This window comes from Alosa pseudoharengus, unplaced genomic scaffold (genome assembly GCF_046254945.1).
Source record: "Alosa pseudoharengus isolate Yale_2024_CS ecotype anadromous, Long Island Sound unplaced genomic scaffold, YU_APseudo_1.1 YU_APseudo_1.1_scf_19, whole genome shotgun sequence".
Classification (NCBI taxonomy): Eukaryota; Metazoa; Chordata; class Actinopteri; order Clupeiformes; family Clupeidae; genus Alosa; species Alosa pseudoharengus.
In genome coordinates this window covers 20,368,885-20,385,548 of record NW_027468657.1, presented here as the reverse complement: position 1 = coordinate 20,385,548, position 16,664 = coordinate 20,368,885, and the positions used below count along the sequence as shown (strand labels likewise).

Here is a 16,664-nt window from a genome sequence, read left to right as displayed (position 1 = left end):
TGCTTATTCTACAGTTTCTTATATGGCTGATGTTTTATTATTTTACCAAAATGATTAGATTTAAGATTAGATTCCCTCTATTGTCATTGTGTAGAGTATAAGTACAAAGACAACAAAATGCAGTTTGCCTTTAACCAGAAGTGCAAAAAGAAGAAAAGTGCAAAGTATAGAGTAGACAATGAATACATTGATTTAAATAAATTAATAAATTGACTTAAATGTGTTTATTTACAAACATTTATACATTACATGGTTTATTTTTAATCTTATTTATTTACAGAGTCTATTTATTTATGTATGTATGTATGTACGTAAAAGAACTATCCTAACCATGTGTTCTTGCCTGAATCCCAAAGTAACTGTATACGGTACTCAAACTCAACCAAAAACCTCATACTCCTTAACACTGCAGATCCTGAAGACTGATTCCACAGTTGTTTTGTATTTGTGCACTGGTACAGTATATTGAACTAAATATGACATATATTTCTCTGACAAAATGGAATGAAACCAACGTCCTTTTAGGGAAGTCCCTCCACACGGCGGCCATATTGTAACGCTTTTTGGGCACCTATCGGGCATCTAGTGCAACCCGAAAGTTTTCAGACCCTTTCAAGTTTTCCACATTTTGTTGTTTCAGACTCATCTTAAAATTGATTCAATTCATTTTTTTCATCAATATACACACAATACTTAAACACTCCACAAAAAACAGGTGTTTCGATTGTCTTGAAATATTCAATTTACATAAGTATTCAGACCCTTTGTTATGACACTTGCCATTAAGCTCTAGAGCATCCTACTTCTATCAATGGTCCTTGAGATGCCTCTAAAACTTGATTGGAGTCTACCTGTGCCTAAATGAATTCACTGGACATTATTATGAAAGGCAGACATCTCTTTATATAAGGTCTCACAGTTGATGGTGTATGTCAGAGTGAACCAAGCCACAAGGTCGAGAGAATTGTCAGTAGACCTGCGAGACAGGGCCGTGTGAAGACAGATCTGAGGAAGGATACAAGAACATTTCTGCAGCATTGAAAGTGCCCAAGAGCACAGTAGCCTCCATTATTCTCAAATGGAAAAGTTTGGAACAACCAACAGTCTTCCTACATCTGGACGCTCAGCCAAACGAATAGAATAATCCGGGACAAAGGACCTTGGTCAGACAGGTAACCAAGGACCCAATGGTCACTATGAATGAGATCCAGAGTTCCTTTGAGAAAATGAGAGAATTGTAAAGAAGGACAAACATCAGCGCAGCACTCCACCAATCAGGCCTTTATGGTACAGTGGACGGAATAGTAGCTCAAAATTGATCAGTAATTATTACTTTGCTCTTTGCTATTTGTTTTGTTCTTTCTCCTCCCTGTACCCCTATTTTTTACAGTACTGTAGGCCTACCCTGCATCTCACAAACTTGTCCTTTGTCTATGTCAGGGATTCCCAAACTGTGGTACGCGTACCCCCGGTGGTACGCGAGCTGCTTCTAGGGGGTACGCGAGATGAAAAGGGCTATGGCGGACAGGTGTAAAATGAACATTTTAAATCTTTTGTAATTAATTCATGAATAAATACATAATTTCGAATCAGGTCATAATGATATGTAAACATGAAATTAAAGGATATCATTTATAAACTCTGTATGTGTTCATCAAAAAAAGGGCAGCTTATTAAAACAGGGTACCCGCGGAGTCTTAAAAGTATTAAAAAGTATTAAATTTCATTTTCCTAAATTAAGGCCTTAAAAAGTATTGAATTTCACCTCAAAGTCTGGAATTTTTTCACGGAGGTCTTCATTTTTCAAATGATCAGTAGATTTAGTCTAATATCACGTAGCGTAAATCACAAGGATTAAAGTTCTCCGTCGTACGACGGATTTCCGTCAATTTGATTTTAGAAATGTCATATTTGAGATCGATACAGATCCGGCGAGAAAAAAAATAGGAGGGGGGGGGGGGTCTATGACCTTTTCTTTTCCTTTTTTTAAGGCAACTACAAATATTAGGTCCGATGAATGTGTGTGATGGTAAATGTTTAAAGACCTAATAGTGTTCTTGAGAACTTTCAAGAAGATACGTCAGCCATGAGTTTCGCTTTGTTTATGTTGTACACGCTTGTCTCATTGGCCTGGGGCGGTTGCTTAAAAAAAAAAGAACACGTCTGGAGGACGGTCTAAAAGTTGGATTATAGTGACACAATTGAGACAGCTGATGAGGTTGCCCAATCCGTTTTTTTTTTTTTTGGATAGGCCTATGCTACTGTGAGCTCTATGTGTGAATTCGGAGGCTGTGTTCTTTCCATGCATCAATGTAGACAATTTCTTACTATCGCGAACTCTTGTCAGGGGAGGTCATTCATTTTGGGTGTCACCTATGACTTGAACAGATAGCCTGCTATGCCACCCGATGTGGAATGTAGGCGGTGGTACGCGGGGGAAAAGTTTGGGAACCGCTGGTCTATGTGATACTGTAATTCAGGCCAGAGCACTTTGTTGACATCACAAACAATATTTTCCCTCCTGACACAACCTGTTTGCTCTCTGAACTGGCTTATATTGGTTGTGTCACCTAATTTGAAACAAGTGAAATCAATTTTGAGTAGTTGTGTCTCTATTTGTATTTTATTGTTGACACTTGTGTTTACCAGTACGGATGACAAGTGTATTAGAGTGCAGAATGTGTTTGGAGAATGAGAATGTGTAAGTGAGATCTGCAAATTGTGTTTTACCATGTGAAATGGTTTAAGGTTTTGACGACAGACTGAACAACTTTTTTCAGCCAATGGGTTTTAGTGTTTTAGCAATGGAGAAAAACTGTAAGAAACATAAGAACAACCCTTTTGCGCCCAGTGTTTGACCACAAAATCACGCCATTAAATTAGTGAATGTGGACTGGCCACGCCTTTAATGTCTATTCCTTTTGCGCCTCTGACCATCCGTTTCTGATCGCCAAAAAAGGGCCCGATATGTAATTGCCCTGAAGTATTGTTTGAAAAAACAACATAACACTGACATCTCCTGGCGGTTTTGTATTAGTGCATATATTAAGTCTTGACTATGTCAGTTTGAGGTCATACATTTGTCATAGTTCTGTAAACATACAGGGATCCAAACTTCAAATATTGGTGTTTATTTACACACATCAAAACAAACACAAGTGTGTTTTTCCAAATCAAAACACAAAATAGCAATTTCACTGAGACAAAACAAATCAGTCTACATCGTGTCTCAAAATTTCGCCTACATCACATGCAAGTCCAAGGCACCAGGGAAAATATAATCTGGAATGCCGTATCCAGGCCTGACATGAGAATATCCCCACATGACTGATTTTTTTGCCTGTAAAAGGGCTATTTCTTTCTCTTCTTACCCTTCCTCTTCCCCCTCCTCATCCTCCTCTTGCTCCTCCTTGTCCTTTTCCTCTAACTTCACCTCCTTGTCCTTGTCATCCTCTCCCTCTCACTTCTTCACCTCTGCGTCATCTTCCTCCTCTTCTTCCTCCTATACTTCTTCACCTCGACATCCTATTCTTCGGCCTCCTCTAATTCTCTTCTCACTCTTCCTGCTCCCTCCATTGTACCCATTGTACATGACCTGTGGCTTATTTATAGTGCTTAGGCTGATTGCAAAGTGAACTAATTATCTAAAACAGTTTTCACATGAGAAAGTGTGCCAGAGAGTTGGCAAAATAGTGTAAATAATAACCATACATGTGTATAGATTTGCTAGGAGTGTGTTTGGAAATTTGGAATTTGGAAATTGAGTGTAAAGCAGTGAGTTGTGTTTACAGTTCCGCAAAAAGAATGTGCTGTAGATTGTGCCTACAGTTGTGCAAAGTGTGTGTTACACAAAATTGCAAACTGAATGCAAAGCAGTGTTTGTGCTTTTAGTTTTGCGAACTCAGTGAGTAGTTTTGCTATAAGTATTAATAGTTTTAGAAATGTAAATGTTGTTGCTGTATTACAAACAGCATGACAACATTACTCTTGACATGTTTATGGGTTTTAAATTGACTTTTTAGGTCTGTATTTAGACTTAGAGGACAGGGGGAGGGAATCACCTAAAAGTTTATTTTTTTAAATAACATGAATGAACACAAATAACAAAAATAATATAAAATATTATATATATATATATATATATATATATATATATATATATATATATATATAAATTGTTCCTAACGATATTGGTTTCTATAAAGTTAATGGTCTGGTGCGCTATTCCTTGATAGGTATTGCCATTAAGATAATTCTATTTTTATCCCTTGTCATTTGAATTTGAACATTTACAGGCTACAGACCAGGAGCAGGCAGTTGTAAATACAAAAGGACTCTATCCTTGGCCCCAAGTGTTTAGTCAGTATTTGTCCAATTTAAAATGTAACCCTCGTCTCTACCCGGATAATTGACTGATTGGTGATTTCTTTCCACAAAGCTTTGATCACACTACTGTCATGGTCGTCTATTGCCTCAAGAATCCTTATTATACTGGGCCATGTAAGGCTCTCATGCACTTTTTCATGTTGGAATTATTTATTTTATTTCATATTCAAGGTAATGTTTTTGTCTTTTTTATGTTGAATTAAGGCGTGATTTTTTATTAGATTTTTTTTTTTTATTTGGCTTTGCTTGTTGTCGGGGCAAAGGAGGCTGCGCAGTTGAGCGTCTGAGAGGCTTCGAAGAGGAAGCAGCTCTCAGAGCCTCTGCCACAACAAGAGCAATCCCTCCCTCATGTCCACATTTCTCATCAAAATGAATTTGTATGCAATTTGATAATATAACGTAAATTGTCAACTCAAATGTTTATGTTCTATGTTAATGTTCTTCTCTCGTAAGCTTAATGGCAATTGGGTTACTGTAATACTGTATATATCAGATGTAATGTTCTTTTTTAATATATAATGCTAGTCCACAATTCAATTCATAGTGTCAGCCTTTCTGATCTGTAACAGGCATGTGCCTCAATCTCAACTTATTATTGTATAATGAAACAGGTCATTAAAAGTTGCCTTAGAGTAAGTGCAAGAGTGCATTCACCATGGTCTCAACCATAGACTGTTCTATATATACAGTCTATGGTCTCAACAACCTAGAATAGTGGCAGTAGTAGGCTCAGAGTGTTGAAGAGTACAATACGGTCAGCCTGGCTGTCCTTTAACTTGCCCCTGCCCCTAACACAACCACACACAACGTTAACACGTTACATTTATATAGCGCTTTTCTCGACACACAAACACGCACGCATACACACACACACACACAGTTCATTAACTGATTGAAGGGCTGGAGAAGTAAGCTACTGATGTTCCTGAAAAAGCCCAGTCAGGAGGGTATTGATAGAGCACTGGTGATTTAGAACCACACATAGTGCCCCGCACAGGATGTGCGGGAGTACTCCTGAAGAGGAGATGGCTGTGCTGAAAGAAAGACAGATCTCTTAAAACAAGGCAGTACCAGGTCATTCAAGTATGAGAACTGCCATTTATTGAAACATGTCTATTACGCAGTTCAACAAATTCTGGCAGAGCTGGGAGGGCCTTTATATCATTCTCTAGAGACATGAAAGTAGTGGATTATTATTTCATTTCATTTTATTTCCTCTGACGCATGTGGCTTGTGGCTTGTTCTGCACTTTCACAAAACAATCTGAGAGCTAAACATGAACATCTAGCATGTGATGGGATATGATGTAGCCTGGGAATACCTACCCATACCCAACTTCCGACAAATTTGGGATTTGCTGTGCAGGTCCCTGTGGCCAAGAGGCCATTGAAGGTAAGAGTTTAATGCACCAATTTAAGTTTAATTTCACTGGTGGTTACGGCCCTGCTGGACGTCGTAAGTCAATTAACTTTTTCCAGACCCACTCTCAATTGAGAAGGCGCTGGTGTCAACGAGGCTAGATAAGATGTGCAGGACAGCAACAAACAAGAGTGGTATAGCTGCATGGGACGGTGGTGTAGGCCAGTGTTTTTCAACCTTTTTTGTGCCACGGCACACTTTTGACACTTAAAATGTCCCACGGCACACTAACATCCTGTGTGAAGAAAAAATAAACATACCATAGCCTAAAATTTCAAATAATACGATATGGCCTTATTATGGCTTCTATGCGACCTGCTCAATAAAACAAGCACCCTCTGTTTCATTTGTAGGTGACTATATCTAATTTAATTGTTGTTATGAACTTGATATGTGATGATTCTGTGAATACTGGATATGGGGCCTCCGTTGTACAATATGCCTGCATACCACAAATAGTGCAATCATACAATCAATGAGAGCATGTGGTTATAAATTCTTTGATGCAACAGTTGCTTTTCTGGACCAGTGAGTGACATTTGGGTAATTTTCTGCGGCACACCTGATGATCTCTCACAGCACACTAGTGTGCCCCGGCACAGTGGTTGAAAAACACTGGTGTAGGCTACTGCATGGCTGTCTGGCACACAGGGTTATCCCATTATGATGTTTTTATTAGTCCTATAGGCCGGTCAGTGTTATCAAAGTCCTTTTAGGCAAGTCCCTCCACTCGGCGGCCATATACCAACGTTTTATGGGCACTCATCGGGCACAGTCTTTGGGTCGAACTGCGCGTGCGCAAGGCTTCACGACACCAATCTTGCTCCAGCGGCGAGATCACAACACATGATTGGCACGATGTCTTCACAACACACCATATTATTGGCTCAATGTATTCACATGTCGACGTTTTGCCGAGGAAGGGGTGGGATATGTGTAGACAACGGCCATATTGGCGTGACAAACTAGCCCTATGCATTTCTATGGAGTATTTTTTGAGTGCTGTGTCTCCACATTAGAAAGTCTCTGGTGTTATATAACAATCAGACACGTCCAGGGCCCAATGTCTTTCCCCAGTACAGCCCTATGGAGAAATAATAACCTGATGTGCTGTTTCCGAGTGATGACCCTGCCCTTTTGCTCCGAGACTAGGCAGGGCACTTTTATTCCAGGAAAAAAGGTGAAAGATTTCCCTCATTTATAAATGTTCAAAAACAACATCCTCAGGGGAGCATGAAGAAGCAGCTCTAGATAAATAAAGAGGGAGGAGGCGAGAAACAGAAGGAAAGGAATGACGAGGAGGAGTGCAGGAAACCAGGAAACCAAGCCGGCCCAAAAAATATCCAGATTACTTTTCCTGCTAATGCGTTGACAGGCCTTTCCCAGATGTGTCCTGCTTCATTCTCATGCCGATCTGAGGCTGCGTGGAATTTTAATATTGTGTAGGCTACTAAAATCCATGTTTATCATACAGCTATAGGCTATCACTATTACTTTCGTGTAGCCTAGGCTACAGGTTGTCCCACTCATTAATTAATTTTCACATTGATGAATATTCTTTAGGCTATAGTGTAGCCTATTTTACGATTTATAGGTTGTCTATTTGTTTTTCACTAAAAGTGGGCTGCCTGCATGACACCGTTATAACACCCGCTTTGACTTGTTGCTCAGCATAGCCTAAATGGTTAACATTGCGCGGGGGTTGGGTGGGGGTGGTAGGTGGGATCTCGTCCCCCTGTGACATCATGCTGGACAAAGCGCCCGAATGAACTAGGAGTGGTTTATACCTTACCTCTGGAACTAAACACGGCTAACTAATGTAAACGGTGCTAGGCTGCTTTGCAATAACTACTTTCAAACACTTTTTAAAACGATTTCACAGATGATATAGCTACGAGGTTGCTGTGCCAGTTTAAGGAAACGAAGAGGAATGCATATAGTGCCGTAGGTCTTTGGAAGCGTTTGTTTGGATCAAATCTACGCAAAAGGGGTCTATAAGATAAAGTGGATTCTGTTATTTTGGCATGGTAAGTCAAATTGCTGACATTCATCATTTCATAAAATCGAATTCGTCTGAACTTGAGGCTACGTGTTGAGTGCCGTTATGAGTAGACTCAAGTCCATTTTCTGGCAAAAGGCTCCAAATGCTTTGTGTCAGCAGATGTGGGAACAGCTGGAGTTGGGATTGTACCGCCAGAGAGGAGAGTCTGGCAGGCTTAAATTCAGGAATAGTTTTCAGTAAAATGATGTATAAATAAATGTAGGCTACTGTTGAAGTTGGTCTGCATTTACTGTTTGTCGTATATGTTGCTCTAGATTAGGCTAGTAGTCTACTTCATTATCCCACAGGCTGTCTGGGAGCGATGAGCGCTTTAAAGTCCCGACTAAACGAATGAATGAAACAAAGTTTCCATTCTGGATAGGCTATGCCCGGCTATGCTCCACCCTATCTAGATAGTCGACTTCAAAGCAATTTCGTCGTAGGCTAATAATAAAGGTCTATAAAGCATTTGTTTGCCATTTCTTGTCTAAGAGACAATAGAACGCATAATAGTTAGACATTGGAAATTAGGCTTATAGCCCCCCCCCCCAAGATTGTCTTCTAGTTTTCACCACACACACACACACACACACACACACACATATGCCACATCATTCCCACTTCAAACCACTTTTCAGTGACTGCAGTGCACACCTGGCTGCCCTATGGAAACATGTCTTAAGTTGACCATCAATCACTTAAGCTTATCACCCTTGTTTAATATAAATAAGGGACCATATAGAGCCACATGCCACATGAGTGATGTTATCTCAAACAAACAAAGCTTTAGTTAATTAAAACACATAATAGCACAAATGTTGTTCCTTTACCTTTGTAGGCTAGGCCTATAGCCTTTATTCCAGTTGTGTCTTGATTGACATAAAGGGTTTGTAGGCAGTATGGCCTTAAGTGTTTTGTGTTTTGATGCTTTGTCATTTAAGATGAGCATCTTGCTTTCACTCTTATATGGTTTGTATTGCTCTCCACTAGTATGCCTAAGGTTTGCAAGTTCTAAAAAAATGTCCCTTGTTTCTCTCTCTGAAAGGATGGTGATGAAATGGTCACATGATGGTCTGTGAATCATCTTCTTTTGGCAGGGTTGACCCACTTGTCTGATACAAGAGCCTTTGGTGAAGTGAGTGGTGCCAATGTCACAGGGAAATGAGCTGATAATTGGGTTTAGGGACAAAAAAAAAAAATACAAATTCAGCCAACCCTTCAAAGTCACTGATGTAGGAAAGCAATCAAAGAGGCGTTTGTGTTTCTGTGGGGCATTCTTGAAAGTGCATTCATGAGTGTGCATTCTTGCTTTGGGCATCCCCTCACCTTATCACACAGCATTTAAGTCAGCAGTGATCGTTAAGTCGGGCGGATTGAGAGAACAGCGGATTCTTTGCTCGGAAATTTCACGCTTGTAAAACATCAGCAGTATCACAGCACTGAGGGTGATTTTTTGTTGTTTGTAAAACAACACCCTTCCTGCAGTTTAGGACCCCAAACCACGGGCTGCTCATTAAATAATTGCTGAGTTGAGCCAAAATGAAAATGCCAAATGTGTATAGCGCCAGGCCAGAGGTTAAGGATGCCTCTAACGAGGAAGACTCCTCCCAGATTTTCCACCAGTCTTATTGTTAAGAGAATCCCACATGGCCATGCCACAGCTGGGATGGGATGGCTCAGACCTGACCTTTCACCTCTCTGTCTGGCCAATCAAAAAAGCCAGTATTAAATGGAGAGTCAGGGTGGGGCTGCTGGGATGTTATATGACTCCTTAGGGAAGCTGCTTTAGCCGTGAGTAGAGGGTCTGAACACGGCGTGAGACTGTTTGAGCTCTTCCTGTTTCACTGCTGACTGAGTATTATTGGGCAGGCAGAACAGCAGAAAGTGGCCTTGGAGGGAAAACAGTGTAGTAGATAGATAGACTGTAAATGTCTTAGTTAACTTTAGCCTTGATTTGCTCAATGCTTAAAGAGACATGAATATGGCATATGAATATAGCTTTGACTTGCTTAATGCTTTAATAGATATAGTTATGACAGCCAACTTTAGCTTTGATTTGTTGAATGTGTATATAAATGTGTTGCTCAATGTTGTGCTGTGCCATCAGCACTTGTGGTTTCTCATAAGAGAGAGATGCTCCACGTCAACTAGTCAGATTTGGATGAGTCTTGTTAAAATAAGGAAGTAAAACCAATCACGCAATTCACACATATTGGTTAGAGAAGGGAACACATACACACACACACACACACACACACACACACACACACACACACACACACACACACAGAGTATCTGCAGTTGTCGCATATCTTGGCAGAAGCTGCTGGATCTAAATGTGTCCAGGCTGCTGTCATCAGCACTAATGAACAGCTGTGTGTTGAGGGGAGCGGACAGGCTAGCCTACAGGCCTATTTTATACAGTAGAGCGTACAAGCTAGCCTACAGGCCTATATTATACAGTAGAGCGTACAAGCTAGCCTACAGGCCTATTTTATACAGTAGAGCGTACAAGCTAGCCTACAGGCCTATTTTATACAGTAGAGCGTACAAGCTAGCCTACAGGCCTATTTTATACAGTAGAGCGTACAAGCCTCGTCACATGCTCCCTACATCCTAACGTTTGAGGTTTACAGCACGCGAATAAATGGCCCCTTCAAAGCCGGTGGGCTGAAGGGAGGGTGTTTTAGCGGGGGCTGGGGAAGAGGGAGCCCCATAGAGAGAGGAGGAATCCTTACAGGCACTGTTTAAGTCCACTGTTTCTGCCACACACACTTTGATGTAAATTGTAGCCTACTTGTGTGTGTGTGTGTATCTGTGTTTCACTGTGAATCTCTCTATCTCTCTCTCTCACTCTCTCTGTCTTTCTCTCTCTATCTCTCTTTCTCTATTTCTCTCTCTGTGTGTGTGTGTGTGTGTGTGTGTGTGTGTGTGTGTGTGTGTGTGTGTGTGTGTGTGTGTGAGACTGTGAGCAAGAAACAGAGAAATACATTCACTCATGATGCCTTGACCTGAACAATCTCTCCCCCCCTTTCTTTGTTGCACCAGCCATACCCAGAGTGCACACATGCATTACACAAAGTTAGACACGTTATAAATTACTTTGCCAATAAAGCAAGGTGAACTGAAGAATAGAGGATGAATTTAGACAGAGAGAGGGAGGGTGGGAGAGAGAAAGAGAGAGAGAGAACAAGAGCAAGGAGGAATACGAAGGACAGTCCACCTGTTTCCAGGCCGGAGATACTTTTACGATGACACACCCGTCTCCCATGGCCGTGTGTGTGTGTGTGTGTGTGTGTGTGTGTGTCTATGTGTGTGTGTGTGTATGTGTGTGTGACAGATGTCTATTTGGCCAGATGCAGCCTGAACCTTGCCAGCTTGGCATTACCCCTCTGCTGTGCGGGCATCGTCATCGCCGAGCTCTCCTGTGCCAGTCCCTCCTCAGGGATGCCAATACCAACCCCAGTAAAGTGGCAGAGAGAGAGAGAGAGAGAGAGAAAGAGAAAGAGAGAGAGAGAGAGAGAGAGAGAGATGGAAAGAGAAAAGGAAATGAGACAATTGAGAAGAGAGTGTACAGGAATTGAGGTTGAAAGGAAAGAACTCTCTGACTCTGAGGTTCCGTGGGAGACAGATCCTTCTCAGGTCATTGTCTAACAGAGTGATGATTTCCCTGGCATCTGGTGCTCATGGCTTTGGTGATATAACAGCCTCTTCATGTAGGGCCCAATGCAATGACATAAATGGGCTATGAATAGCTTGACTGATGATGTTTTATGTTATTGTTTCAAGAAGTTAGTTCACCTTGACTTGTGTGTGTGGATGGCAGAAAGAGAAGATACAGACTGCGTCCTTTGCAGAGATCCAGGCTAATTTTCTGACCACGATTGCTGCTGTAAACCAGTGGGTGTGTGGTGCTTTGAAAGTCTAGCATTGTACACCAAGTACAATGTACATACTGAATACTATCATAGGAGTGTACTATATAGTACGTACTGAATACTATCAAAGGAGTGCTAATCAGACTATAGTGACTATAGTCAGTCATCACTTAATGAAAATCTTGGTTTTGGGAATTATGTAAAAGTTGTAAAAAGATCTAAAGTTCTTGGCTAAAAAGTTGTGAATACATTAAAAAACGGGAGTAAGTGTCCTGCCCTGTGGGACTCTGTCACACTGCACTGAAGAGCTCCCACATATCAGCCCCAGAAGCATAAAGGCCTGGCAGCCCTCCTGACACCGTGTTTCTGTGGTAAGTGCTTTTGGCCATGCTTGAGAGCACACGGCACCCCGGAAGTCACTGAGACGCCGGGTCAAACTCATTAGCTTCTCCGCGGGGAGTGGCGGCAGCGGCAGTGGCATCGGCATCGGCATCGGCGTGGCACAGCCAGGGGTTTGAGCTGTGTGCTGCCTTTCAAGTAGAGGACGGGTTTGTTCTGGAGTGGACCAGAAACTGTGACAGAAGCAGATGCAGAACAGGCATCATCCCAGGGCCCGGTCTGCCTAACAGTGGGCCGCCATCAGACTGAGAACCAGCTGAGAGGTGAGAGAGCCAGCAGCAGAGAGAGAGGGAGAGAAAGAGGGAGAGAAAGAGAGAGAGGGAGAGAGAGAGAAAAGATAAAGAGAGAGAGGGAGAGAGAGAGAGTTTATTTTTTCCCTTATTGAAAAAAATCAATGTGGGCCCAAGAGAAGGACTGTTTTATGAACACAGCAGCTGAAGTAGGATGTGCCATTTGGAAGGATAAAAAAGAAAACAAACCCGTTTGGATGAGGAAAAGAACAACTTTGTAAACCAAGTCAATACATACATGGAAATCCCTGTGGAATGGGTTTAATTCAGGAGGTGTGCTCATCATCCCATGCAGCCTCAGTCTGCCTCACTGGATGAAGCCGAAAGGGGTGTTTCTGAACGTGCCCTGTCCTCGAGTGGAAATTGGCACCAGCCACCAGCTAAATGCTGATAAAATATGAAAGTGGCTGATAGATTTCAGACACAAAATAATGATGATGAAATTATAAAATAATAATGACTATTGAGTGGCTGGTGAATTTCACAATTCATTTGTCAGTGGCTGGTAGATGATTTAAAAAAGTGAATTTCCACCCCTGACACACACACACACACACACACATTGTCTCCCTGTGATAGTCTAAGAAAGTAGTCATGTTTCATGTCCTACTACATAGCTCAAGCCCCTACATGGGCCAAACTGCTTACCACCAGCTCCTCTAGACTGAAAAGCCTTGTAGTCTGAAACGCCTTCGCTGCTGAGGGAGTGTATGGGCTGGGACATGGAGCCAAAGTGTGTGTGTGTGTGTGTGTGTGTGTGTGTGTGTGTGTGTGTGTGTGTGTGTGTGTGGCGAGATGTGTGTCCTTCAGCTGCTCCTAGAATGGCTCCTCTGTTCACGGCTTAGTTGGAAAGCCCCTCTCAGCTAACTTTGACATCCTGTGCATCTAGGAAGTATTAGAAAAGGCAGCATGTTATCACACACACACACACCCACCCACACACAGACACTCTTAGTCATCCAGTGCTTACTCACTAAACTCTCCAATGTCAAAGTTGCAAACACTGAAGCCGATGATGCTTGACTAAGCAGTGCTCTTCAAACGAGATCTTCTGCAGTCAGAGTGGTTTCCCTCCCTTCTCTCCTCTCCTTCTCCTCTCCCCTACTCTCCACTCCTCCCTTCCCCTCCTCTCTCCTCTCCTTCTTTCCTTTATCTCATCTCCTCACCTCCCCTCCCCCTCTCTCCTCTCCTCCTCTCTGCTCCACACCAGACTGGAGATGATGTATCACCTCCTCTCCCCTCCCCCTCCTCTCCGCTCCTCCTCTCTCCCCTCCTCCTCTCTCCCCTCCTCTGCTCCACACCAGACTAGAGATGATGTCTCACCGGCGGATGAGTCTCTCACTTACTGCTTCTTAAAAAGCCTCATGAAGGCTCATCGGGACCTGACCAGTCTAATCATGTCTCTGTGTGTGTGTGTGTGTGTGTGTGTGTGTGTGTTTTCCTCCTGCAGTGCTGAGTTGCTGAAACGTTTTGGACTCCTGTTGCTGCCATGCTGCTGTCCCTCCTGCTGTCGTCTCTCCTGGTCGCACACACACTGGGTAGGTCATCTCCTCTCTCACTCTGGCCACTGGATCTCTCTCTCTCTCTCTCTCTCTCTCTCTCTCTCCCTAACTTCAATCCCATAAGCCTTATTGGCATAAACATTCAAACAGAAACTGTCAAAACATCAAAACATGACGGTAACATCAAGCCATACAACGGTATGTGTGATTGAACCAAATGCAGGCAGAGCTGCCTCTTTCGCTCTCTCTCTCTCTCTCTCTCTCTCTCTCTCTCTCTATATATATATATATTGTATATATTGTATATATGTATATATGTTTATTCCTCCCTATCTCCCTCTCTTTTAATGCATTTGTAATAGATGGTAAAATGGTCTGGGGAAAAGCTTGAGACTTTTCTGGTTCCCCCTCGGCATGAGGCTGGACTTGGGGCACGGCCCAGATGGCCTCAGACTTATGCAACAGAGTATTATTTAACAATGAGAATGGAGACATTTAAGGTGCAAAACAAATAGATAAGTGTGTTAGGTTGCCTAGTGGCGAAAATGACTTCTATGGCTAGTATTTGTTAACAAAAACTTTACGGATAAATCAAGACCTTGCTAAAGAAGACAAAAAGGCACTGTTTTCAAACAATTTAATGACATTTCTTATGTGTTGCTAAGCACTGCTTAGAAGTTTCAAGTGTTGATGTTCTCTGTTTTCAAACGTCCCTGATATCACAACTCCTACCATGGAAACAGAAGACAGAGGCATCTCACTGGTGTCTTAAATGGGGAAAGGCTGTCGACGTCTCTCCATCTAACTATTTACTCGTCTTTCTGCTCCTCTCTCTTCTTGTCCTCCTCCCTCTGTCATTTTTGTCTGTCTGTGCCAGCGTGCTGTCTCCCTTTCCTTCCCTGCAGAAAAAACCAGCCTGACCAGCTAAAAGTGGTTTGCTGGTTGACCAGCTTGTTAACCAGCTTGTTTGACCACCCTATGATGGTTGACCAGCTAGACCAGCAAATCTCTTGCGGAAACATACTGGTTTACCCACCTAACGATGGTTCAGCTGGTTTTGCTTGTCGTACCACCTCAAGCTGGTCATTTTAGCTGGTGTTGCTGGTCTATACTGCTGGTTTAACTGGCCGTGCCAGCTTATGTTGGTCAAACCAGCATGACCATCTTACACCAACAATGTCAAGCTTGGCAGGCTGGTCACCAGCATGACCATCTTGCACCAGCTGTATCTCACACGACAGTCTGGTCAAACCAGCATGAACAGCTTCTTCAGATGGTTACGCCAGCGTATCCAGCTGGTGGCCCAACCAGCTACACCAGCAAAGACCAGCAAGAGCTGGAAGAAAACCAGCAAATACCAGCTAAAACCAACTAAAAACAGCTACCAGCATAAGCTGGTTTCTAGCTGTTTTTTTCAGCAGGGTTTCTTCTCTCTCTCGCTCTGTTTCTTTCTTCTCTCTGACTCTCAGTTGAATTATTATCATTCCATACATGCATTGCCTAAAATAGGCCAGCTCGGTTTCTCTTTTTCTCTTTCTCATGTGTCCTAGTACCTTTCTCTTTCTCATGTGTCCTACAGTAATTTCCTGTGTATTAGCCGCATTGTGTATAAGCTGCAGGACAGTGTTTTATGCAAGTTAAAAAAACATAAAAAAAACATAACCATATTAATGCCATATTAACTGTCCATGCAAAATCAATGTATAAACCGCGGCTAATAGCAGGGAAATTACGGTAGTACCTTTCTCTTTCTCATGTGTCCTAGTACCTTTCTCATGTGTCCTAGTACCTTTCTCATGTGTCCTAGTACCGTCCTCTTTCTCCCACCTCGTTTTCTCTTAAGTTCTATTTCTTTCGGCCCACTCAACCCATGCCGCGTTTTCTGTCCCCACAATTTCCTCCTCCTCCTCCTCCTCCTCTCTTCCTGGGGCCTCAGTACAGAAACTTCCTAACTCCTATCCTATCTTATCTCAGTAGGCTATCTCAGAAGCATGTTTCCTAACTGCATTTAGGAAAAAGGCCTATCTTAACTTAAGATAGGAATTTGGCCATCACAGAACCATCCTAACTCAAGAATTTCCTAACTTAGGAATCCTAACTTAGGATGGCACATACCCTGTCCTAAATTCAAAATGACTGCCAAAACTGACTGCAACAGTCTTGTTGAGTGGTTGCCTAGCCTATGACAAGATGATGGACATGACTGTTAGGGACACCATAAAGCATATTTCACTAAATAAGTTAGGATATTTTTCTGTAATGAGGCCCCTGATCCCTATCCCTCCACCTCTTTGTTGTTGTCAGCACACAAGAGAGGCCCGTGTGCCATTCCTCCACCTACCTCGGCTACTGTCTCTTCTACTGTACCTGGCAGGGTGGGAATAGCGTTTGTATAATGAAATTACATTGTTCTCGGCACCAAGTCCTTGCAAGGGCTTTGGTCAGTTGCAATCAGCCAGTGGGTAGCATGGCTACTGTAGTGTAGGGCTTTTCATTGGTGCTCCAAGTGCATGTGAACACCTTTTGTGCCTGACAGGGGCCTGTCTGGACCCACAGGCTTCAACATGACCAACTCTGCCCGCTCTTTGGGGCTTTGCTGTTCTGGTTGGCCTCGGGCAGTTACTGTTATTGTAATTGGGAAGGGAGTGGCAGGAATATCTGTGTGTGTGTGTGTGTGTCTTGGTCTGTGTGCTTGTGTGTGTGAGTGTGTGTGTGTGTGTGTGTTGGTTTGTGTGTTTATGTGTGTGTG

The 16,664-nt window shown here is 42.5% G+C and overlaps 1 protein-coding gene across 1 annotated transcript in view; it reads left to right on the top strand.

Moving 5' to 3' along the window:
- The first annotated feature begins 7,581 nt into the window (after positions 1–7,581).
- The window catches only part of cd276 (CD276 molecule), a 128,408-nt gene continuing 119,325 nt past the window's right edge, over positions 7,582–16,664 (top strand). The window contains exons 1-2 of the mRNA XM_076291952.1: positions 7,582–7,832; positions 13,864–13,951. Of these exons, the coding sequence (XP_076148067.1) occupies positions 13,903–13,951 (49 nt within the window). The 5' untranslated portion in view covers positions 7,582–7,832; positions 13,864–13,902. The remainder of the gene's footprint in view (positions 7,833–13,863; positions 13,952–16,664) is intronic.